The 24,967-nt window shown below is 36.9% G+C and overlaps 3 protein-coding genes across 8 annotated transcripts; 2 read left to right on the top strand and 1 right to left on the bottom strand.

Annotated features, from left to right (window-relative positions):
* The first annotated feature begins 52 nt into the window (after positions 1–52).
* On the top strand, positions 53–2,703 carry LOC139762402 (uncharacterized protein C15orf61). 2 transcript variants are annotated; one of them, XM_071687246.1, is made up of 4 exons: positions 53–174; positions 401–585; positions 2,313–2,445; positions 2,566–2,703. In XM_071687246.1, exons 2-4 carry the CDS (start codon positions 409–411, stop codon positions 2,691–2,693), a joined length of 438 nt encoding a protein of 145 aa, XP_071543347.1. In that variant the 5' UTR covers positions 53–174; positions 401–408; the 3' UTR covers positions 2,694–2,703. The 2 variants fall into 2 exon arrangements, with proteins under 2 accessions (XP_071543347.1, XP_071543346.1); XM_071687245.1 differs by having other exon boundaries at positions 73–206.
* Positions 2,686–14,555, top strand: LOC139762400 (pseudouridylate synthase TRUB2, mitochondrial-like). Of its 3 annotated transcripts, XM_071687242.1 has the most exons (8): positions 2,686–2,704; positions 3,043–3,132; positions 4,673–4,804; positions 5,440–5,570; positions 7,611–7,733; positions 11,110–11,221; positions 12,223–12,457; positions 14,245–14,555. In XM_071687242.1, the coding sequence occupies exons 3-8, from the start codon at positions 4,693–4,695 to the stop codon at positions 14,339–14,341; spliced, it is 810 nt and encodes a 269-aa protein (XP_071543343.1). In that variant the 5' UTR covers positions 2,686–2,704; positions 3,043–3,132; positions 4,673–4,692; the 3' UTR covers positions 14,342–14,555. The 3 variants fall into 3 exon arrangements, with proteins under 3 accessions (XP_071543343.1, XP_071543342.1, XP_071543344.1); XM_071687241.1 differs by lacking the exon at positions 2,686–2,704 and having other exon boundaries at positions 2,955–3,132; XM_071687243.1 differs by lacking the exons at positions 2,686–2,704; positions 3,043–3,132 and adding an exon at positions 3,186–3,303.
* Positions 11,406–24,892, bottom strand: LOC139762401 (enoyl-CoA hydratase domain-containing protein 3, mitochondrial-like). 3 transcript variants are annotated; one of them, XR_011715716.1, is made up of 8 exons: positions 24,756–24,892; positions 22,419–22,537; positions 21,886–22,015; positions 20,855–21,045; positions 19,723–19,883; positions 16,939–17,053; positions 15,162–15,332; positions 11,406–11,636 (listed from the first exon to the last, which is right to left on the bottom strand). XR_011715716.1 is itself a non-coding variant. In XM_071687244.1 (7 exons), the coding sequence occupies exons 1-7, from the start codon at positions 24,789–24,791 to the stop codon at positions 15,224–15,226; spliced, it is 861 nt and encodes a 286-aa protein (XP_071543345.1). In that variant the 5' UTR covers positions 24,792–24,891; the 3' UTR covers positions 15,014–15,223. The 3 variants fall into 3 exon arrangements, 1 of the variants encoding a protein (XP_071543345.1); XR_011715715.1 differs by lacking the exon at positions 11,406–11,636 and adding an exon at positions 12,164–12,377; XM_071687244.1 differs by lacking the exon at positions 11,406–11,636 and having other exon boundaries at positions 15,014–15,332; positions 24,756–24,891.
* Positions 24,893–24,967: the final 75 nt, after the last annotated feature.

Here is a 24,967-nt window from a genome sequence, read left to right as displayed (position 1 = left end):
GGTTAAGCCAAATCATTTCCTTGTTTGTACTTGTGTGAAAAATTATATTCTAAATGGCCTGTCGTCTGCCTAGTTATGAAAAGCGCATGCGCTATTATGGATGTAAACAACAACACATGATGGTTGTCCCATTGTGGTCGGCTAATTCCGCTAAACTGTAAATTTAAGAATTCTGTAAGTGATACTTTATGGAAAACCACTAGAGTGTAAGTAGACTAAGGTTAGGGATATATACTCTGCGTGTATCTCATTAAATGTCAAACTATGTACACATCTGAACCAATAAAGACATCTGGAACGGATGTTTTTCATGTAGATGAATAGATCATGTAAACAAATTGAACTTGATATTAAAAGTCTGCATGAGGAATACTGTTAATTTTGATTCACCGAATTTCAGTGGATCTCATGCATGTTAGTCATTGCCTGAGAGTATGGAAGGGCACAGAAAAGGTGAAACCTGCAGCTTCACTCGTACTCACCACTCATTTGAAACAACGGCAGTTACCACCGTGGACTTCCTATTTTGTGAAGTACAGAGATATTACTAGTGATCAGCGAGGGTATTCACACTTTAATTGGAAGGTAAGCAAGGCTTGTATACTGTTGTAACACAACTTATCTAATTTTATATATAATTGTACACTGTTGAAACTATTCTTCAGTATCTTCCTTTGTGATGTGAATTGTTACATGTGTTTTGACTCGGAAATGACCCTTGTTTAGCATTATTCAGGAAGCCATTCTCATTAGAGAGGAAGCACCTGTTATCAACATCCAGACAAACATGACCACTGCCATACAGCTCTTTGATGTCCTGCCAATAGGACGTAGACCTAATGTTTTAGAACAGATAGATCACGTCACTGACCCGCCACAAGCTATCGAGTCCGCTATTTCAGGACATGAGGAATGTGTCACTGATACACCCATTCGTGGGTTATGAGGTCAGACAGAATGAAAAATATTAAGCTAAAGTCTGGTATGGTATAAAAAATGGGTATTTCGTATTATAATAACTTGGGGAGCAGTCAGTAGATGAGCATTTTTTAAGATTTTGATATGGCTCAAGAAGGGCGAGTGAGGTGAAAAATGAGAATGTTAAAAGGAGTTGTAAAGTAGACAAGGGATTTATTAGACTGATTTTGTCACCCTGTTTTTCCTCACAGTGGCTCACAGTGTAAACCCTTTTATTGTGCATTCCGTTTGAAAAATCAATTGCCCCTTGCAAAAGGAAATATCTTACAGAAAATCTCTTAAATTACTTTTTTGTGTCTATATACAATTGCTTCAGGACCCCTTTCTAAGAAGCATAATATTGTTACTCAGGACTTACCTTTCAGAAGCACCTTTGCCCCAAGGCTGCATTACTTCCAGTAAAAGGAAAATGACGGACTCCTTGGAGTGAGAAATTCCTGATAAGACTGCACTTTCAGTGATTCAGACAGTGCCAAAGATGACTTTTCACTTGTGGTGTAATCTCATGCAGGCATAGTCCGTTGATGCATCTCTATATCATTTATTTATTCACCTATAAGTATATAGTGTTTTTGAAGGAAGTACCCAAAAAATTGGTAAATTTTTTTCCATATTGATTGAGGCAAGCCCTGGATGGAAGCATGGATCCTGCTCTTTTATGTAACTACTGTATACAATGATAATGTTTTGTTCTAGGTGTGATTTTGTTTTACGAATGCCAAAATTTATTACACCTTTATGTTTTTTATCAGGTGTGATTTCACATATCCTTCGCATATTTACATTTTTTTGTATAAATCATACATGACTTTTATGTGTATTGTCTAAATATTTTCTTATCATTTACACAGAAAGAATTTTACTTGTGTGAATAAATGAAAAAATATCCATATATTCATAAAAAATGTAAATGTTAATATGTGTTTGAGAAAAATTGTTACATTTACTGAAAAATTTACCACAGTTTTGTGTGAAATATATCTTCCCACCACGATGATGCAGTTACGGTGCCTCTAATGATCTTAGGTGGCTGTGGTGTGTAATATTATTTCTAGCCATGTTTTTATTATGCAGAGTGAAGATGTATGAGAAAGTTAGCCTCAGTTGCCCAATGTCGATGAAAGAACTGCACTGAGGGTTGTCACTTCTTATACAATGTTTTCTTTCTTTGAACATATTTTTCCTGCAGAAGCAACTTGTTTCCCACATGTTGTTTTCAAATTCATTCCCACATTTTTCTTGGTTATTTATGCTCATTTGTTATTCCACCCTTATGTATGTTTACTGAAGCAGCTATCAGAGCATGAGTATTCACACACGTGGTTTCTTAACAGGTTGATGGAGTTAATTATCATATTTTAAGAACCGGATGTTGGCCATATATTAAGTACCACTGCTCAAAGAGGCCTTATGAGGATCTTTCATTTGATGACAAGTTCTTTCGTATCTTGAAAGTAATGAATCTAGGTGAGCATTTCATTTCTAAAGTTTTCTGTGGCTCTTAGAATTTTTATTGATTGAAAAGATTGGTATACCTTTCTCAAATGTAATCTAGCATCTTTAACAGTGGCTTTTTTTATTCAACAGGTATTCCCTGCTTAGCATATGGTTTTGGTGCCTCCATGCTCATCAGCTGTCAAGAGGAGGTTCACACACCTGATGGCACTGTCACAATTTATTTCCTTTATGAAGAAGATAGAGGTGCTATGTACTAGACCAAAATCATGTATGTTGGTTTTTGCTGATAAATGAATACAGTGGACTCAAGATAGTATATTGTGTTAACTAATCAGCTGTAATGACCTGATGAATTTGCGGTGGGATCCTTTATTGTTGCATATTCACGTAAACTTGTTAGAAATTATGCCTTTATTGTTGTTGGGCATATGTTATTAGACTGGGCCTCGTTATTTAAATGTTATAAGTTTATTGGCATTTTTATCGCATTTGCAACAAATGATGCTAAACTTTGAAACATGAAAGGACTGGTTCATTATGGTCCTGAAGCATGGAATATGCTTCAGGGTGTGTTTTGTGTTTACAAGCCTTTTGATATGACTACAGGATTTTTGAGAAAAGCTGTGATTAGCAACCTTTGTCGAGACCTGAATTTGTTAAAACCACGGCCAGCATCTCCAATTTTGGCAATTGAAGGTATGTTTAAATTATCATTGTTAATAATCAGAAATGTTTCTTTAATGTTGCAGTGATAAACAAGGAAGGAAAATGAAGCAACATGAAAAATTAGTTGAGAATGGTCTTGCTCAACATTTCTTTAGATGTGATATAGAAAATCTCAAGTTAACCACTCTTATTTAAACCAAGGTAATGTATAACTCTTAGAATTGCTCAGAATATAGGCTTTTTTGATATATGTTTGAGTTGTGTTCTTGAAATTCTAAATGGAAAATTGTATACAGAAATGTATTTTCTCATGAGGTCCAGTTTTAAAACCAAAGATGTGCTCCACAAAAATTTCTGGACCAAAACTCACTTCAATATCACTTTACAGCACAATTAAGATATTTTCATAGATGAACATGTAGATTTATAAAAAGACATGTATTTGTAGATAATTTACTGACCAGAAACTATGTTGCACATTGTGTGAGGTTATGCTATGGAGAGGTGTTAGAGGGATGGAGGATCACTGGGAGGGCAAGGGAGAGGCAGTAAGAGCATTTGTTTGCCTTTCCTTGTGGTTCAGTAACATCATGATGAGGCAGTGTTACATAAGAATAGGTCTCGGTTGGAAATACAACTCTAATGTTAATTGCCATGCTTAGATTTTCTTCTTAGTGCAGAGCTCCTTCTATCTATACCTTTCTTCACTTATCCCTGTCTTTACATGCTTCTCCCAAATGCACCATTCTATGCATTCTTCCACATTTAACTCCCTTCAGTACTCTCTCACTGTTTCCCCATGTCACAGGATGTCTTCCTCTCACACTAACCCCTTTAATATACTATCATAAACTTTGCTTGTAAACTCTTCATCGTGGATTCTTTCTTCATGCCCAAATCACGTCAGAGTATTGTTTCACCCACTCTACCACTCTGTAATGCATTCCCTGCCATTCTAAGTCTCTCTTACACCCATTCATTTCTTTCTTCATTCCATCTATTCATTTCACGTAGCTCATTTCTGCAGCCAGGATTTTTAAACTCTGTGATGTGATTCATTCCATGTTTATGTTCAGCTGCACAGGTCAGGCTTGGAAGAACTATGCTGTCCCTTATTCCTTTCTTCACTTCCATACTTCCACCTCTGTCCTTCATTATTTAATTAAGGGACCTAGTGACTCTTCTCTGTACTGCTCTCGCCCTTATCTTTCCTTCCATATTACCACACATACCCAGGATGACTCGCCAAATACTTAAATTCTGACACCCTTCCAATCTTTTTCCTTTCATATCTACAACACAGTTTAGTACACTTTCTTCTCTCACTCTGTAGGGATTTTTAAAATCTATACTTTCACTCTGTTTCCTTTCAAACATCCTCCATCAGTCTTGACTTTTTCATGCTGCATTCATGACAGGTATTATTATCTTATATGATTTTGCTGACTGTCCTCTGGCACCAGAACTGATTATCAACCAAAAGACATCAAGTTTTGTAATTTATGAAATTTTATGAAAAACCTTTCTGATAATATTTGCAATACAATTATTTTGTTAAACTCTTACACAGGTAATATTGGTGAGAGACTAATGGTTACTGAGAAGGAGAATTTTGCTGATAGTCCTTTGGCACTGGGACCAAGATATCAACCAAAAGATATCAAGTTGTCTTGGGCACAGTATCTACAGAAAGATGTTTCAGGTAAAAAGAAAAAGCCAGAGACTAATAATTTCTCAGATCCATTTGTCTTATGACATTGTTTTCAGTTGTTCTAGGTAAAATTCCAAGACATGAATTATCACAAGTAAAACATGCATACATATGGTGATGAAAAGATGAAATTGTACATGTTCATTTGCAGCATACTTATAGACAAAGAGAAACACAACCTTTGGTTTCTTTTTTTGTACTTACAATAAATGATATGGCAAGTTTATTACTTGATGTTTAATTAGCATAGACATCCACTGTATGGGAAGTCAGAGTCTCAGACTGGGTACACCCTTCTCGCTAGTCATGAGCCAAGTTGACTTGTATTATGCTGAAGAAATATTTTCTTGGCTAGATGGCAGTATACTTTTGGCAAGTATAGTGCAGAATGCTGTATCTGTTAGGCAGAATATTTCATGGTATAATCATTGATGCTTCAGAATAATCTTTATCCACTCTTAAATTTCAAATTGGTCTGAATTTTTTTTGAAGTGTATCAGTCATTTTGGTTAGTGTTTTTTCCTTCATATAAGAAATACATATTTATCTAAAACTAGCTCTCTGCTTTTATGTCAGTATTTAGAATTCATATATAAAATGTGCTAATGAATGTACTTTATATGTAGGGGTATGTGTCCTTGGAGTCAACTCTGGAAGCAAAGGAACACATGTTGTGAGAGAGTCAAGGTTGATCCGAAAATTCACTGTTTCTGGTCAGTTTGGACGAGCCACCGACAATCAGTTTTATAATGGCAAGGTAGGTCAAGCTACTCAGTCTGTTGCTGCTGTTTTTCAATTTTTAGCATATATTGACACTAAATTTTCAATCATTCATTACATTTCCTTATATATTTGCCCTTATGTCATCTATATATGTACAAATTACATGATGCTGATCATATTCCTCATGCAGACATTACCTTAGATATGTATTTTTTTTTTTTTTTTTTTTTTTTTTTGCTTTGTCGCTGTCTCCCGCGTTTGCGAGGTAGCGCAAGGAAACAGACGAAAGAAATGGCCCAACCCACCCCCATACACATGTATATACATACGTCCACACACGCAAATATACATACCTACACAGCTTTCCATGGTTTACCCCAGACGCTTCACATGCCTTGATTCAATCCACTGACAGCACGTCAACCCCGGTATACCACATCGCTCCAATTCACTCTCTATTCCTTGCCCTCCTTTCACCCTCCTGCATGTTCAGGCCCCGATCACACAAAATCTTTTTCACTCCATCTTTCCACCTCCAATTTGGTCTCCCTCTTCTCCTTGTTCCCTCCACCTCCGACACATATATTCTCTTGGTCGATCTTTCCTCACTCATTCTCTCCATGTGCCCGAACCATTTCAAAACACCCTCTTCTGCTCTCTCAACCACGCTCTTTTTATTTCCACACATCTCTCTTACCCTTACGTTACTTACTCGATCAAACCACCTCACACCACACATTGTCCTCAAACATCTCATTTCCAGCACATCCATCCTCCTGCGCACAACTCTATCCATAGCCCACGCCTCGCAACCATACAACATTGTTGGAACCACTATTCCTTCAAACATACCCATTTTTGCTTTCCGAGATAATGTTCTCGACTTCCACACATTCTTCAAGGCTCCCAGAATTTTCGCCCCCTCCCTCACCCTATGATCCACTTCCGCTTCCATGGTTCCATCCGCTGCCAGATCCACTCCCAGATATCTAAAACACTTCACTTCCTCCAGTTTTTCTCCATTCAAACTCACCTCCCAATTGACTTGACCCTCAACCCTACTGTACCTAATAACCTTGCTCTTATTCACATTTACTCTTAACTTTCTTCTTTCACACACTTTACCAAACTCAGTCACCAGCTTCTGCAGTTTCTCACATGAATCAGCCACCAGCGCTGTATCATCAGCGAACAACAACTGACTCACTTCCCAAGCTCTCTCATCCCCAACAGACTTCATACTTGCCCCTCTTTCCAAAACTCTTGCATTCACCTCCCTAACAACCCCATCCATAAACAAATTAAACAACCATGGAGACATCACACACCCCTGCCGCAAACCTACATTCACTGAGAACCAATCACTTTCCTCTCTTCCTACACGTACACATGCCTTACATCCTCGATAAAAACTTTTCACTGCTTCTAACAACTTGCCTCCCACACCATATATTCTTAATACCTTCCACAGAGCATCCCTATCAATTCTATCATATGCCTTCTCCAGATCCATAAATGCTACATACAAATCCATTTGCTTTTCTAAGTATTTCTCACATACATTCTTCAAAGCAAACACCTGATCCACACATCCTCTACCACTTCTGAAACCTCACTGCTCTTCCCCAATCTGATGCTCTGTACATGCCTTCACCCTCTCAATCAATATCCTCCCATATAATTTACCAGGAATACTCAACAAACTTATACCTCTGTAATTTGAGCACTCACTCTTATCCCCTTTGCCTATGTATTACCAGTCAAAAAAAAAATTTCCTATGATTTCTGGTGTGATGTTAGAATTACTTTCACTCTGAACTTTGGAGCACAACATTTAAGTTTTGTTAAAATTATAAACTTCAGAAGACAATTTGGGTAATTAAGAAATTGAAAGAATATTTCAAAACCTGCATATATCAAAACTACTTAGAATTGTTCATGTGCATGTTATGAGATTAGACAACTCAAAATTTTCATGAATATTTGTATAAAAAAAAAGAGGCACCCTCTGAATGGTTAATGTGATTCATTTTACCAAAAGCTGTGTGTAACAACTTTTCCTTCATGTCTGTAGGTTTTAGAGAAATCGAAATATACACATGTGACAAGAGGCAAGTTGACAAAAGCAATTATGTCCATCCAGTCAGCACACCAGCAAAGCTCACTCGCTTATCTGGGTTTAGATCCTCATTCACAGGTCAGTTTTGGACAAATTTATTGTCCTCTTTAGATTGGTAAGCAATGTAATGAATTTGTTGTTTATACACAAAGTAAATGATTATGGTAGAGTACAATGATAATTGTCATGATGAATATGATGTCACCACTATTGACACCACTAGCATTATTGTGACTGATAGGTACTGCTACTACTGCTCATAGTAATATATACAATAATGATGGTTATAACCTTTCTCTATTAGTGCAGAGGCTAGTCGATTGTGTATTGGTGTACTAGTCTTTGATGAAAGTTAGATTCATGAATTGAAATTTTGTTTTTGAATATCAAGAGTCATAAGTCTGAGGCTCTAGTTTTTATGTTAAAACATAAAATTCTATTTGTTGCTTTTTACATGTAGCAGACATTTTTTTTTTTTTTCCGGTCTCCCGCGTTTGCGAGGTAGCGCAAGGAAACAGACGAAAGAAATGGCCCAACCCACCCCCATACACATGTATATACATACGTCCACACACGCAAATATACATACCTACACAGCTTTCCATGGTTTCCCCCGGACGCTTCACATGCCCTGATTCAATCCACTGACAGCACGTCAACCCCGGTATACCACATCGATCCAATTCACTCTATTCCTTGCCCTCCTTTCACCCTCCTGCATGTTCAGGCTCTGATCACACAAAATCTTTTTCACTCCATCTTTCCACCTCCAGTTTGGTCTCCCACTACTCCTCGTTCCCTCCACCTCCGACACATATATCCTCTTGGTCAATCTTTCCTCACTCATTCTCTCCATGTGCCCAAACCATTTCAAAACACCCTCTTCTGCTCTCTCAACCACGCTCTTTTTATTTCCACACATCTCTCTTACCCTTACGTTACTTACTCGATCAAACCACCTCACATCACACATTGTCCTCAAACATCTCATTTCCAGCACATCCATCCTCCTGTGCACAACTCTATCCATAGCCCACGCCTCGCAACCATACAACATTGTTGGAACCACTATTCCTTCAAACATACCCATTTTTGCTTTCCGAGATAATGTTCTCGACTTCCACACATTCTTCAAGGCTCCCAGGATTTTCGCCCCCTCCCTCACCCTATGATCCACTTCCGCTTCCATGGTTCCATCCGCTGCCAGATCCACTCCCAGATATCTAAAACACTTTACTTCCTCCAGTTTTACTCCATTCAAACTTACCTCCCAGATTGACTTGACCCTCAACCCTACTGTACCTAATAACCTTGCTCTTATTCACATTTACTCTTAACTTTCTTCTTTCACACACTTACCAAACTCAGTCACCAGCTTCTGCAGTTTCTCACATGAATCAGCCACCAGCGCTGTATCATCAGCGAACAACAACTGACTCACTTCCCAAGCTCTCTCATCCCCAACAGACTTCATACTTGCCCCTCTTTCCAAAACTCTTGCATTTACCTCCCTGACAACCCCATCCATAAACAAATTAAACAACCATGGAGACATCACACACCCCTGCCGCAAACCTACATTCACTGAGAACCAATCACTTTCCTCTCTTCCTACACGTACACATGCCTTACATCCTTGATAAAAACTTTTCACTGCTTCTAACAACTTGCCTCCCACACCATATATTCTTAATACCTTCCACAGAGCATCTCTATCAATTCTATCATATGCCTTCTCCAGATCCATAAATGCTACATACAAATCCATTTGCTTTTCTAAGTATTTCTCACATACATTCTTCAAAGCAAACACCTGATCCACACATCCTCTACCACTTCTGAAACCACACTGCTCTTCCCCAATCTGATGCTCTGTACATGCCTTCACCCTCTCAATCAATACCCTCCCATATAATTTACCAGGAATACTCAACAAACTTATACCTCTGTAATTTGAGCACTCACTCTTATCCCCTTTGCCTTTGTACAATGGCACTATGCACGCATTCCGCCAATCCTCAGGCACCTCACCATGAGTCATACATACATTAAATAGCCTTACCAACCAGTCAATAATACAGTCACCCCCTTTTTTAATAAATTCCACTGCAATACCATCCAATCCTGCTGCCTTGCCGGCTTTCATCTTCCACAAAGCTTTTACTACCTCTTCTCTGTTTACCAAATCATTTTCCCTAACCCTATCAGTTATTAACATATCAGTTATTATTTTTTAAATCTAATTGCTTCTTCTGCTTAGTGATAGGGTGTTAAGAGCAAATGAATATTCATTTTTACATATTGAGTCCCATACTATTATTTATAAAGTACTGAAACCAGGGCCTTCCTCCACAGAAAAGTACTGCAAAAAAATTGCATGGTTTATCTTGACCACTTCACATTGTTGCCCCCATTAACCTTATGGATCCGTTTAATTCTTTCCCATGCACTCCTCTCACCCTCCTAAATATTCAGGCCCTACTACCCATTAAAGCTCCACCCTATCCTTCCTTTTCCTTTTTGATCTCCTTCCTCTTGTGTACTTCACTTCTGAGACATTTTTTTTCTTTCTTTTAATACTTTAGCAAGGTAGTACCAGGAACAGACAAAAAGGACCTCAATTGCTCACACTTAAATCCTTAATTCTTTTGTGCACCTCTTCCTTGTAAGACTGAGTTTAGCACAAATACAGTCTTTATTATTTTACCTCTTTCATTCTATGAATGAATTATTATCTTTCAAACAAATATGCCTAGAATGTGCAGACTGCAGTAAGATACATTGTAACATAACAAGTGGATAAAATGCACTGAAGATAAAAATACCGTGCTTCACTAAACAAGCACAGTGCATTGTAACTACAATGTACCAAGCTTCCCACAGCAACAACTTTCAGCTTAGTCAGCACACAGGTGGTCTTGTGTTTTATGATATATTGAGTTCATGTGCATTGCCAATGTAAATAGAAGCAACCACAGGAGAAATGCTAATATGATGGGGCACTCTTCCTCTTGATTTTGGAAACTGACATTAAGCTAATTATATGTCCAAAGTAGATGACTCTTGTGGTTGTATGAATGGATGGCACCTTTCCATGATGTGATTATGATAAGAAAAGAAAAGAAGGGAAACAACAAGGCACAATGCTGGTGATTGTGAAGAAAATGAAACTGAAGAACATCATCAAACCATCAGTGTTTGTGGCTTTAGAACTAAACACAGTTTCTGTAGATTGCAAATGCATATTTTTTTTTTACACCCATATATCTTGGTTTAAGTGAAGGTTTTCATTTCACTTACAGTTTATGATGTATCCACATTCCTATTTACCATTTTTTTGTCTATCCTTTGTTCTGTTTTTCATTGTTCATTCAGTGACCTGCAAATTTGTAAAGCATGTGTGATTGTTGCATAATATACTTAATTGTGTTCTTATTTTTCCATGTTGCAATAGGAGGCATATGAAGTTCTGTCCTCTGAGGGATTAATCAGACCAGGTGAAAGGTCACCACCTCTGATATATGGCCTAACTGTAGTTGACTTCACTCTGCCTGACTTTACTATTGGTAAGTAAATGATTTTTATGTAGAATTTGGATAATGTTTTTAAAGCACTGTATGCCTCTACAAGTCTCCATGTGCAGTATGCTGAGTGATAGAATTGTAGTAAATATTATAATTAGAAATTTGACAGTGAAGAGGGGAACCAGCCTTCGACTTAGGTTTCAGAAAGAAAACTGGATGATGAAGTAGGTAGCTTTTTATAAGAGGGGAGGTTGTACCTGAAACTGAATATTGCAGAAGTGTATAGAAAAAGAGCCAGCAATTTTAGTGAAGGTTGGGTGGGTCCCAGTTGCTGATTAGACAGAGAAAGAGCCAGCAGTTGTTGTGGAGGTTGAGTGGTTCCCAGCTACTGATGTTGTCAAGGGGGGGCCCCAGTAACAGGTCAGCCCTACACTTTTGGCACTTTTCCAGATCAAACCTGGGAAGACATCATTTCATTACATTTCCATTTGTTTGAAGGAAAGAAAGTTAAATTGGAGATTTAGAATAGTAAGCTATGTAAGTTACTGTTGCCAAGTGTTATATGTTAGGTGAAGATTAATTAAGAGTTTGTTTGTGAACTGAGTTTTAGCAACTCATTTATAGTTAAGGTAGAAAGAAGAGACACGAGTGAGGGAGGAAAACATGGAAAGCCACTGCTGTACTGACTCTCTGTATAACCATCACTAACCCTCCTAGTACCCAGGTGTTGTTATCTTCCATGTTGGTGGCTGCCCTTTCCCTTCTATTTAGCCTGTCTACCTTGTTGCCTTTTTTTTTGTGCAAGCACATGTTGTCTGCCTACCTCATTTGGTATTGTAAAGCAAAGTGCTGGATTCACATCTTATGGTTGTTGTTTGGTTGTTTACCAATGAAGATGTGGAGATGATTGATAACAGTGTATACTGGGAAATTTCTATATTAGTTATCATGCTTTGGTTTTGGGAAAATATTTATGCTATAATAGTTATTAATATAAAGTTTATTCTTTGCATTTGACATTTAATGCATTATTTTCTTTGCAGAGGTATCATGCATTAATGAAACTGCAATGTTTCTTAAGGCTTTGGTCCATGACATCGGAATTAAACTGAAGACAACAGCAGTGTGTACACAAATGCGTTGTATTCGTTATGGACCATGGACACTTCATCATGCTCTGCTCCGCAAACATTGGTCCCTAGAACACATTATTAATAATATCAATGTGTGTCATCCTATGGTTAAACTTGTAAAACCTAAAACAGCTGGTCTGAAAAGGTTAGAAAATGTACATACATAAATTCCAGGTATTGTGTAAAGTTTGCATCAGGTTTGTACCATGAGACTGATCAAATTTGCAAATATTTTTGGGGCAATATATACAGAATGTATTCTGATTTGATTATATGTGTTTTATTTATATATTCAAGACCATTACTTTCCTTCTAGTGTGTGGCCCATAATTTTCAAATTTTCATTATCTTAACACAACTCTTCCTTTAAGTCCAATGCTATTCTTTGTATCAGTTTACTTCCTTTACCCATTTGTATTATGTTTTCTTGCAGCAAGCACACTATTAGTTATTACCATTCATTCAGCACACTTTTTTTTTTCACTGTTTTTCAGATTTGTTATGCTTGTTTTTGCTTGGCATGGGGTTTGCATGGTGAGAATTAATTAGTTTTGCAGCCAGTGGTACATTTGGGAATTATTTGGTTGGCATTATTTTTGACTGTCCCAGATTACCTGGGCACACATATGAGATACCAACAAACAGGTATACCATTTGTATACTGTACCTTACACTGGTTTTTAGGCTGTCTTACATCTCTTTGAGCTTCCTAAAATACTAAGTTTCCCTGATGTAGGCCTGGACCACAAATTTATTTGTTTCTGAAGGTCTTTATTTACCATACATTTTACAACATAGCTGGTCTAGGCTATCCTACACAGGAAGGTATTTTGGACTTCCAACTCTTAAATGAGGATACACTGTATCTACTAATGACAGTGCTTCAATGTGTGACAGACTGGAAAAACATATCTTTTATCAATATATACGATATCTGAAAGAATATTTTCTTTCAATAATAAAGTACATCACAATAATTTGAAGTATATGTGTACTTGCCATGAGTATCTTATTAATGTCACAGCAAAATACCATTTGATTTGTATCACACAAACTGGGAAAGTAGATTTGTTTTGTTCAGTGCTATTCCAATATATATTGCATCCACAGCAAATGTATGCATTTCACTGTGCCTGGAAGGAATTATAAAGATACTCAAGGGAATACGAGATGTGAGGCTTTTACTTGAGGTTAAATTGGAAGTGTTAAGGAGGTTTAAGAAGCACTGAAGTTCACTAGTTATAGAGACTCTTTTGTTGTGGCCATCCCCTTGAGGGAATTTCTGAAGGAAATGGTTATCAGAAACATTTTTTTTTTATTTTGCTTTGTCGCTGTCTCCCACGTTTGCGAGGTAGCGCAAGGAAACAGACGAAAGACGAAAGGTTATGAGAAATATAGATAGATAAACAGTTAGAAGTTTTTTACTGGTTAGAAATTCATGATTATAGCCAAATCTTTAGGTCCTCTCCCACTGTTACCTCTACTTTTTCAATGAATAAAATGAGTAGCTTTTTATAGTAAAATATTTCAGAATATTTCAAATTTTCTGTCTTCATTACGCACATTTCAGTGTCAGTGGAAAATACTACTGTATTCTATGTTTTCCAGCAACTGGCATAAGATTTTTTTGTGTTCACTACTACCCCATTATTTACAGCACATAAAATATTGTTATGGACACCCATGGGACTTAAGGCTATTGCTCATGGGTTAAAAATAGAGGTGCTTAGGTTTGATACTTGTCAAAACCTTATGGTTAAAGCCAAGTTTGTGGGTCCTCATCACTCTTCTATCTTTATATTCTTGATATATTGAATAACCTACTTTTAATAAAGAAAAATGTCATGATATTTTGAAATATTTGTGTATTTATCATGTGTATTTTGAAGTCATGACAAAATACTACAAGATCGTATCCCACTAATGTTTCAGATTGTACCACTTACCAGTATACAAATGGTTTTATGAAAGAACACCCATTTGCACCTGTCTGTGTCCAGTTCTCCACATAAAATTTATTTGTAATTAAAATCACTGAGGAAAGAGGTCACATGTCAACAAGTGTTGTGTAGATGACACTGGTTTACCATGAAAAAGAATGCAAGCCATGAAGCAAGAAATATAAGCCCTCATGCCCTCATCACAACATCCAGTAAGTTTTATTAATATATTCCTAATTATTTTAAGTATTTATATATCTATATATTTGTCATGTACAATGCACTGAAACCATAGGGGGCTGTGATTTCAATGCATTGCTTGACACCTAAGGAATGGATGTAAGCAAATGCAACCTTTCTTTGTCTGTTTCTGGTGGTACCTCACTTACATGGGAAAGTGATAAAGTATGAAAGAGAAGAAATATCTTTATAAGGTTGAGGGTAGTGATATATTTTTGATGACTATATCACAATGGATTAATTCAGTATTTAGGATTGTTTGATGCATTAACAACAAAGGCCATTAGTGGCACATTACAATGGAAACAGGAAGACTAATCAAGTTGTCAGATGAATTTTTGTCATATATAATAAGATTACAGAAAAATATGATATCAATTTTCCATTTGTGAAAAGAAAATTTTGTTTCTCAGTTTTCATCCTTCCTATCAGTGAAAAAATCTGAAGTTGGTAAATATTTGCATCTGAAAACCCTTTACTCCCATTTTCATTTTCTTTATGGTAAAATTAAAAGAAATGAGTGAAAATTGTACTGTTTTACACTAATACTTTGCAGACCACAAAAACCATCTACCACAAAAATATTTGAAACAAATGAGTATGTACATTGGCCTGTTTAGGAAAGCTCATATGCATATCACCCAAGTTGATGGTATCGTTAATAATCACCTTATACATGGAATTTCCAGGAAGTCAGCAGTTTTTAATTTGATATTGTGTGTTATAACACCTTACTCATCTGAATGGGACCAATTGGGTTTGCGCTTCTCAATAAAACTGCTAATTCCTTCTTGACCATCATTCATGTTGATATTGTTAACCATCACACATCCTCCTTCTCTGTAAAAAGAGAATATCAAAGTAGGTTTTAAACCCTTACACTTCAATGGACAGTATGTGATTTCATCTCAGACCTCTATATTCAGTTTTATGTTGACTTTTCTATGGAAAACCCTTTTGTAACCACAGGCAAATGGAATCTGGCAACACCTATTAACTTGCATAAATACGTACACATACTTTAACATGCATACATACACATACACCTCTTAATATACATCAATTTTTTTTAATTTGTTTGCAATTTCCCACATGAGTGAGGTAGCAACAGGAACAGACGACAGAGCCTTAAAGGGAAAAATCCTCTCCTGGCTCTGATTTTTTTCTTTTAAGTAATATGGGAAGGGAGGATTTCCAGTCACCCACTCCCACCCCTCTTAGTTGCCTTCTACAACACACAGGGAATACATGGGCAGTATTTTTTCTCCCATATCCCCAGGGATACATAAGTTCATACACATATTTATGGAACACAGAAACTAGCTCAAAATCACTCACTAACAACAGAAATTCACAGACCAAATCCACTCCTTAGAGCACCATCTCTGAAAAGCAAATTAGCTGTGACTAAGGACACGGTTAATGGTAGACAGCATGCATAACTTTATGGAGTTATGTGATAGCAGAGAACATTTAAAAGATGGGGCTCCACAATTGTCCTCATGTAGTACAAATAAGTTATTACAGAAAGAGGAAAGGGGAGAAAGAATACTGCCCACATATCTCTTGTATGTTGTACTAGATGACTAAAGGGGCCAAGAGCAGGGGGCTGGAAAATCTTCCCTTCCGTAATTTTCAAAAGAAGGAACAGAGGAAACAGCCAAATGAGGATCTTGTTTTGTCTGTTTTAGTCATCCGTTCTGGATGCAACCTCACTCAAATAGAAAAAACAAACAAATATACTCAATGGGCATTACTCAAAAACCAACCACACTCCTAAACAGTAAATTCATGAAAAACCTGCATAAATCTGGAAACACCTAGAACCTACCAACACAATACCTGTCCTAAACCCCTCTAAACCACCCAACAATCCCTCCTCCTACCACCCTATATCACTTCTGTCTTCATTCTCCAAACCCTTTGAAATGGTGATCCTCAACAGACTCAAGCAAAACATCCCAGGACCCTTTCTGTCCATGATGTAACTGCCAAAATGAACTCTTACTACACAGCTGCCCCTTCCTCTCTCCACAATGATACAACATACACATCACTACAATTTCTGACCTATAGTCCCATGAAGTGGACAGGCCAATTTCCTGAGCACTGCAGGATTTTTATAAAAACATAATGAACTCCTGGGGTAGGAAGTAGTTAATAAACTCATGAATGATAATTTTATAAAAACAAAACTATTGTGTTTCCCATTACAACTTATCTTTAAGTAGGTCCCCTGTGACAATTATTATGACTTGTAGAAGATTTTCTTTGTTTTAGGAATGTACCTCCCATTTAATGACTGAGGCAGTGGAGAAATGGTTTCTGATGAACAAATTTTCCATTTAAGAAGGGGTTTTAAAGGATACAATCCATTTGTAATATGGATGTACTTAAGAACCAATATACATAAACTTAGTGACAGTATCCTTATAGGAAATCTTACCTATAGGCTTCCTTGATTCCCATCTCCATTTGCTTGTACATAAACTTCTTCCCCAGGGCAATCACTGGTGTACTCTTCTGAGTTATGGCATCCACTGCTTTTTGAGTTTCAGCCTCTGAAAGAGTCGGGTTGCTGTAAGGGTAAAAGCTAAGGAATGGGCAACATTACTGCCAATGCAGGAGTTGTGTGAATATGTGAAAGAGCTTGAGGGAGTGAGTTCCAGACTGATGAGGGTTAAAAATGAAAGTGGATCACAAGAGATGGGTGATTATTAGTGCTTAGGTACCTAGCCATGAGAAGGAAAACAATGAGAAGCAAGTATTTTGCAAGCAGCTTAGTGAGTGTGTCTTAAGTTTGGGTCAGGTATTAGTAATGGGTGATTTACAGGAGAAAGTGAGTAATATATGAGTTGAAGGCATAATTTGGAGTAAGGGTTATTCAGGAAGGTAAATGGAAATTATGAACAGCTTGTGGAGTTATGAGCTGAAAAATGACTGGTGGTTTAGAATACCTGGTAAAAAGGACATACACAAGTGTATTTTGGTAAAAAAAAAATGCAGCCAGTTTGGAGCAGACCCATTCCTTTCCATAAGAGACTCTCATGCCATAGCCATCCCTTTGAGGGAATTCCAACTGAAACAGGTGTCAGAGATATAGATAGATAAAAGAACCCTTCTAAATAGGTCTCAGTCTCATCTTAAAATACTTATGTTAAAGATTGGAGTGTACGCAATAAAATCTGTTTGAGGCAACAGCATTAGAAGCAAATTATGATTTGATAGCCATTTCTGAATCTTGATTAGATACCAACATTAGGGATTTACTTGCCATTACGCAATTCCAGGGTAGACTGTGTAGTAGGGATAGGGGAACAAAGTAGGCAGTTGTGTCTTGCTCTTTGTTAAAGCTCATTTACATCACACAAAAAAATTTTGAAGTCGATGAGAATATCAACTCCATTTTTGCAGCAATTAGAGATAAATTTAAGCATCTGAACCTCCACCACTTGCATGGCAGCCAGGAAAGTACTGAAGATGTTGTAAGAGAGAAACAGCTATTCATTTACAATTAATCAAATGCCCTTTGACTCAGAACAGGGGTCTTCACTAGCAATTTCCCATCAGGCAGAAAGTAACCAGTACTGTAGGTAACATTTTACCAATCATCAGTCAGAGAGAGAGGTATATGAATTAGAAATGGTGCTAGAAGTAAATGAATAAGAAATACTGCGATAACAAGAGAAAACAAATGATTTCCACAGACACGGGGAATGCAGGTGAGGTACAGAAACCCAACCAAAGGTGCCCAGGAATACAAAGCTTTTTTTTCTACATATGATTTATTTTCTTTATATGAAGGCTTGCCACAGCTAGGGAAGTCCAGTCCCAAATATCTCTTGGTGCAGCAATGGTCAAGATGTGTGACTGCCAGATTATTGGGCAAGTGATTCCAAGCCTCCCACCATGATTTGGCAGTTGCTTTCTGTTTACAAGAAAAAGATTAAAGTTCCTAACCCTTTGAGAAAAAGTTTCTGTGAATCAGAAAAACTCCCATGCCTTAGGCTCAGACCATGGGAGCTTCTTAAACGTCACGGTCAATTGGTCTGACAAATACAAATGGAGGCATGACTGACCTGGGCTCAATCTTAACTGGCACAACACAGGCTCAAGTCAATGTCATCAATTTAGGATGGCATCATTCTAGTTCCTCCTCCTGTGTATTCCCCTGTAAGAGGCCTACGCCCTAAGAAACTTCAACAGGAAGAAAGAACAACCCATCCGGGTTACAATCAAGATTAGAAGAAGGAAGGAGGGAGGAAGTTACCATCACAGAAAATGGCAACACTTAGCCCATAAATTAATTCTTAACTGAAACATATTTAGAAATAGTTCACAATACATATATACACCCGACCCTAAGTGAATCACAAAAGGATAGTTATCCTTGATAGGGTGGAAAAAGCTAGACGATAGTGAAGGCTGATAGATTACCTAACTTGTATGAAGAGCCAAAAAATTACAAGGCAGCCATTGTGACCAGGCCAGATGTCAAGACGTTGACTTCATTAACAAAGGAGGTTACTGATAAGCAGGAAAGGCCCTTGCTGAGCTGAAAGCTGCAAGTACTGAAAGATGGTTAGTAATGGGTGAGGTGCACAACCCTCACCAGAAAGTTAGGGGTTAAAGGTGTCTAGCTTCCAGTAATCAGAGAATCTCTCTCATGCTCAGAGGATAGACTGATCTTGAAGAGAAACCAGTAAGAAAAACTTGGCTGATTTTAAGAAGTTTGATAATATAGGAAGTCTTTGGTTGATAAGCTATGAAGCTGAAAAATTTGGGGATTATTTGTCTGATTAACAATCTCAATTCTTACTGTAAATCATAAATCAGAATCAAAGATCTTACAGATTTCCTCACTCGTTTACACAATTTAATCTAAACTAGTGATGTAATGATAACTTATGGCCATATGAGAGCCTCAAATGCTCCAGAACATACATACTTGTGATATGATGCTACATAATGAGAAGGGCAGCATGATTCCTGGGAGTTGAAAGGTCACATAACAGGGTAAGAAAACTTATGACCAAGAAAACTAAGAACTCCATTAATAATGATTTTAGATTAAAAATATGAATATATGAATGCATGTTTATCTTTATCAAACTCTTCATTTCTAAATCTCCTTAATTCACCATACTTCAGTGTCTTAAACCAAAAAAAATATTCAGTTTTGTTAAAGCAAAAATGAAAATGAAAATAAGAATTTATGCAAGAACAGTACCTAATTCATTCTCAGGGACTACTTTTGACACTAATCCAGCTCGCAGAGCTTCTTCTGCTGTGATTGGAAGTCCTGTGAGAAGCATGTGAGCAGACACTTTTCGTGGAACACATCTTACAAGAGGGATACCAGGAGTAGAGCAGAAAATACCTACATTTCCACTGTCAAAAGAAAAATTTTCAATTTTAATACTATACTAACTGATTTTCTGGAAACTATATATATATATATATATATATATATATATATATTTCTTCTTTCTTTCTTTCAAACTATTCGCCATTTCCCACATTAGCGAGGTAGCGTTAAGAACAGAGGACTGGGCCTTTGAGGGAATACCCTCACCTGGCGCAATTCTCTGTTCCCTCTTTTGGAAAATTAAAAAAAAAAAAAAACGAGAGGGGAGGATTTCCAGCCCCCCGCTCCCTCCCCTTTTAGTCGCCTTCTACGACACGCAGGGAATACGTGGGAAGTATTCTTTCTCCCCTATCCCCAGGGAAGATATATATATATATATATATATATATATATATATATATATATATATATATATATCCCAAAAAGATTTGAAATAATAGGTTGATGTTTTACATACCATGTTACACAAAATTCTGTATCCCTTCAGTTTTTAATTTTCTGTTCAGCTCATGAATAAACTCAAAAACTATGTACTGCCATGCATGGGATAGAATGATGTGGTATCAGTGCGTTGAACCAGAGCATATAGTGGTCAGGGAAAACTAAGGAAAGGTCTGTGGGGCTTGGCTGTGGATGGGGGCCCTGTTTAAGTTGAGGAATGGATGTGAGCAATGAGGCCATTCTCTCTCTGTTTCTGGTACTATCTTGCTTAGTATCAATGAATACTATATTCCTTCATCAATAGATGTAACACATTAATTATTTTTTCTTGGGCCTCCGTCACTGACTATAGCCCACATTAAGACTAGACGTAAACTGATGTATTAAAAGGAGTTAAAGAGGAAGAAATAAGAAGAGATGAGGAAAACTATTTTTAGAGTGTTGGAGGACCTAGAAATTCTCTTTTTAATAATGAGCAAGTTGTAGTTCTTAGGAAAGACAAGGGGGGGGATATAGAGTCAACAGAGCTAACTGTTATTGCATAGGGTCTTACCCAGGGGTGGAAAAGGATGAACCCTGTGTGGCAATAACAATGTCACAGGAGGCAACAAGTTGGCAACCAGCAGCAGCAGCAACTCCATTAACTTTAGCAACAACAGGAACTGGTATATTCTGCAGAGTAAGCATGAGGTTTGTGCAAGCATCGAAAACCTTTTCATGGTAACTACGTCCTTCCTTGAGTGTCTGAGGAAAATGAGAAAATTAACCTCAGAAAAGTCTATTTAAAAGATATGACTTACATGCTGAGGCTAGTACATGGGTAACTTTATTGTTTAAATGTGTATCATAACCGTTCAATAATTATAAAGTGTGCTCCCATATATACCCATTCTGTATATTTCATCAGTCATGCATGATTGTTATGGCTAACCACTACATTCATGAATGAGTTTTTGCAATGTGCCACACTGTGTGGGAACCAGAAACAATGAATAATTAAAAATCCAAGTTGGAAGATATGCAAAAGCAGATGTCTAGATAACCCACCCATGACTCTAAAACAGAACATAACACTACCATCTGCCTTAAACAATATATATTTTACTAAAAAAATTATATTCTGGTACTGCTACTTCTACAAACATTATTTACAGAACTTTAAGTTTCTCTTACTGCTCTTACATCTGGCTTTTCTGAGAATGCATAGACTCTTGGTTCATTCTGCTTCAAGTTTATACTGCCATTAATGGTACAGAAAACCTAAATGCTAAATGAAAAATAGTGAGGATAAAAAGATTCAGTTATTCTATACTAAATATTAATCTTGGAAACATGTTAAGAATACTGTTCTTTGGTCTTGACAGCTACACTTGTGAAGATGACCAGCAACAAAAACATACAGTCTGATTCTACACATGTCAGCCTGCTGTAGAAGCAAAAAAAAGCAGCACATGATACAGACATGTGGGTAACATTGGATTAATAGATAGATAATTTTATATATTAAATTGCAGATAAGATGGATAGGTAAAAGGTTACATTATGTAGACAGACAAATGTTTAAAAAATATTACATTAACTAACCAGTTCTTTCAGATTATGTCCTGCTGAAAAGACTTTGCCTTGTGCTCCTAGAATGATGCACTGCAAAGAGGGATCCTTTAGAGTTACAGCAGCCTGCAGCTCCTCAAGCATTTGTAGTGAAAGTGCATTTCTGTAAAAAGAAATCTTCCTGGTTATAAAAGCTCAACTTCATGAGATTCAAGATAGACTTTTCCCTAAATCTTGAAGTAAATTATGTCATTTTTACAATGAGACTATTTGTTATTGTCCACCTTTTACTTCATAATCCAAAAATTCAATTACCCAAGAATTTTGTTTAACCTTGTCTGGTACATTGTGTGTACATATATATCAGTTATGTGTTTTGTCTGCATTCTAAATCTATCTGCTCCATCTATATCTCTGATGCTTGTTCCCATGTGGAACTCCCTCAAGAGGTTGGCCACGGTAACAGACTCTCCATAATAAGTGAACTCCAGTGCCATTTCCTAGCCTTTAGTGCCTCAACCTTAACAGGCCACTCTGAAATTTCTGTCACTATTCATGAATCTTACCTTGTTTTGGGATCAGCCAGTGTGATGTGACGAACTCCATTTTCTTCTGCAACCTGAAGGTGAGGCCATACTCCAGTTCCATGAGAGAGAGATCTGTTGCTGCATTTCAGCCTTTCAAGCTATAAAAAGTTTTCATGTAAATGAACCTGAGAGGACTATGAATGATTAGATTTTACAGTTTGCATAATTGCATTTTTTTTGGTATTTGATGAGCCAGAAAATATATACTTACATAAAGATCAAGATTTCTGTGGTAACTTCACTTTGAGTTGGACAAATATTTTGTTTTGTAATTATCAAATAGAAGGATAATAAATGCCTGCCTAATTGTTATCTTTCTACTTTTGCTGGCTAAAAAAAAAGCAAAGAAAAAATAATAAAGGCGAGGCTTTGATCTTGAGGGTAATAAATGGGGCTAAAAAATATTTCGATGTGTATAAAATCATTAGAACTGCTTACATGATATTACAGTAACTTTTGCATTGTACTGCTTACTTTGTTGCCATTTAAAATGGAAAGATAACTGAATCTCTGAAGATTTAAGTATAATCTATGCAGTAATATGTACCCTAATGTTCAGTTAACTGATTACACTACTTTGGTCTGCCATTTGCTTAAAACAGTAACCAGAGATCATACTTCTACTAGAAAAGAACAGAAAACTGATTTCAAACCAAACTTCTTTTCTTTAACAATCAATAAATAAATAGAAAAAACCAAAGAGGGTAGATGTATTGGAAATGAAATGCTTGAGGAAGGACCACTGTGTTAGGAGTGAGAGTGGAGGAGATAGGTATGGTACGAAGCTGAGCATGATTGTGAAAAAGCTGACAGGTTAGCTAAAGTGTTTTTGATTATGGAAAGGATGGTTGAAGAGAAACTAAGGGGATATATCTCAGAAGTGGAGGGAGCAAAATAGAGGGGGGGGGGGGGCAAAAATGAGATAGAAGGATGAAGTGATGGAGCAGTGTGCTATGGGATGAACCTAGGAATATAAACGGATTGGGGTAAAACCACAGGAAGGCCTGTGGTGCTTGCCCGTAGATATGGGGCTCTGGTTTGTTCATTATACATTGATAACTAGAAAATTGATGATATCCCTGGGGATAGGGGATTAAGAATACTTCCCACGTATTCCCTGCGTGTCGTAGAAGGCGACTAAAAGGGGAGGGAGCGGGGGGCTGGAAATCCTCCCCTCTCGGTTTTTTTAATTTTCCAAAAGAAGGAACAGAGTGGGGCCAGGTGAGGATATTCCAAAAAAGGCCCAGTCCTTTGTTCTTAATGCTACCTCGCTAACGCAGGAAATGGCGAATAGTTGAAAAGAAAAAAGAAAGATATATATATATATATATATATATATATATATATATATATATATATATATATATATCAATGGTTATCATACCATTGGATTAATTACATTTAAGAGAACTCTGTTCTATAAGCTTCAATTACTGTAAAGGTCAGGTAAAGTTACTTTCAATATGGAATAAGTACATGAAACAGCCTAAAACATCATCTAAGACACCAAACACTATAATATTCTGAAGTTAATATACAAAGTAGGATAAGATGGATGATGCTGAAGCGGTGAATTTCTTCACCTTGAGTAAAGTTCCAGTCAGAGGGCACTATGATATTATCTTTGGACTATCCTTGACTTATTTTCCAGTGACAGTGTACTGTATGGGGAATACAATACTAATGGAATATTATGCTCTGGATCCCTTTTTATACTACAACAATAAAAAAAAGAAGTCCATAGTGGGGAGGGCTATGAAGATCAACGAAACTGTGGGTGAAATTCAAGTAGAAATGAATATAACCTCACCATTATTGAGTCGGCTACTGTTACAGAGTGTAGGCTACTGTTAGAGTTGAAATTAAATATTGCCCAAGTTATACTGCGCCAATATTATTGTATTCTTTATACAATACACCACCACTGGAAAATTTTCATCACTAATCCAATGTCAATTTCGTGGTGCCTCTAAAGTTTTACTGACATTACATTGTCCTTGTTATTTTTTGTATTGTAAGGCCTGTTCTCAGCCATGTTTAGCATATCAATGTTATATTAAAATGTAATTATATTGTACATATCAAAGATAATACCAGCAAATGGTAGCCTCTGGGATGCCTTTTAAGTATTCAGAGAATTAATCTTCGTAATTAATGTGGTGAATAGATTTAATCTTTGATTTTATAAGCGTCTGATTTGCTATTATGATATACATTCATATCCGGATAAAAGAAATGACATACAAAATTTCCAGTGTCGGGATGTTGTTTAACACTTTTCTAAGTTATTCATTACTTTACAACAGGCAATCTCACCGTAAATTTCCTTATTAGTGTACGAGTACAATACATCTTGAGGAAGAATCTAGTCAGCTGATTAGTGTTTACCTCTCTGGCCCAGCCTGAAAATCTACCAATCAGAATATACGAAAGTTATGAAACGTCACTATCGCCTCAGCCAATCAGCTTGCTGCTAATTGGTTGCTATGGTTACAGAAAGGTGCAGTGGTGGCTACGTAGGATGTGGC

The sequence above is a fragment of the Panulirus ornatus genome, chromosome 43 (genome assembly GCF_036320965.1).
Source record: "Panulirus ornatus isolate Po-2019 chromosome 43, ASM3632096v1, whole genome shotgun sequence".
NCBI classification, from domain to species: Eukaryota; Metazoa; Arthropoda; class Malacostraca; order Decapoda; family Palinuridae; genus Panulirus; species Panulirus ornatus.
Note: the sequence above shows the minus strand (reverse complement) of the source record. Positions and strands in the feature narration are given on the sequence as shown.

Bases quoted from the DNA above. Each gene is read 5' to 3' on its own strand.
- LOC139762402 (XM_071687246.1), top strand. From the start codon at position 409: ATGCATGTTAGTCATTGCCTGAGAGTATGGAAGGGCACAGAAAAGGTG. The intron at 586-2,312 runs GTAAGCAAGGCT...GTTTCTTAACAG, and splicing joins ATTCACACTTTAATTGGAAG to GTTGATGGAGTTAATTATCA. The intron at 2,446-2,565 runs GTGAGCATTTCA...TTTATTCAACAG, and splicing joins CTTGAAAGTAATGAATCTAG to GTATTCCCTGCTTAGCATAT.
- LOC139762400 (XM_071687241.1), top strand. From the start codon at position 2,955: ATGAAAGGACTGGTTCATTATGGTCCTGAAGCATGGAATATGCTTCAG. The intron at 11,222-12,222 runs GTAAGTAAATGA...TTTTCTTTGCAG, and splicing joins TCTGCCTGACTTTACTATTG to AGGTATCATGCATTAATGAA. The intron at 12,458-14,244 runs GTTAGAAAATGT...CTAATGTTTCAG, and splicing joins AAAACAGCTGGTCTGAAAAG to ATTGTACCACTTACCAGTAT.
- LOC139762401 (XM_071687244.1), bottom strand. From the start codon at position 24,791: ATGTATTGTACTCGTACACTAATAAGGAAATTTACG. The intron at 22,016-22,418 runs GTAAGATTCATG...TTCTTTTTACAG, and splicing joins CTGGCTGATCCCAAAACAAG to AAATGCACTTTCACTACAAA. The intron at 21,046-21,885 runs GTTAGTTAATGT...CATTTTCCTCAG, and splicing joins GACATAATCTGAAAGAACTG to ACACTCAAGGAAGGACGTAG.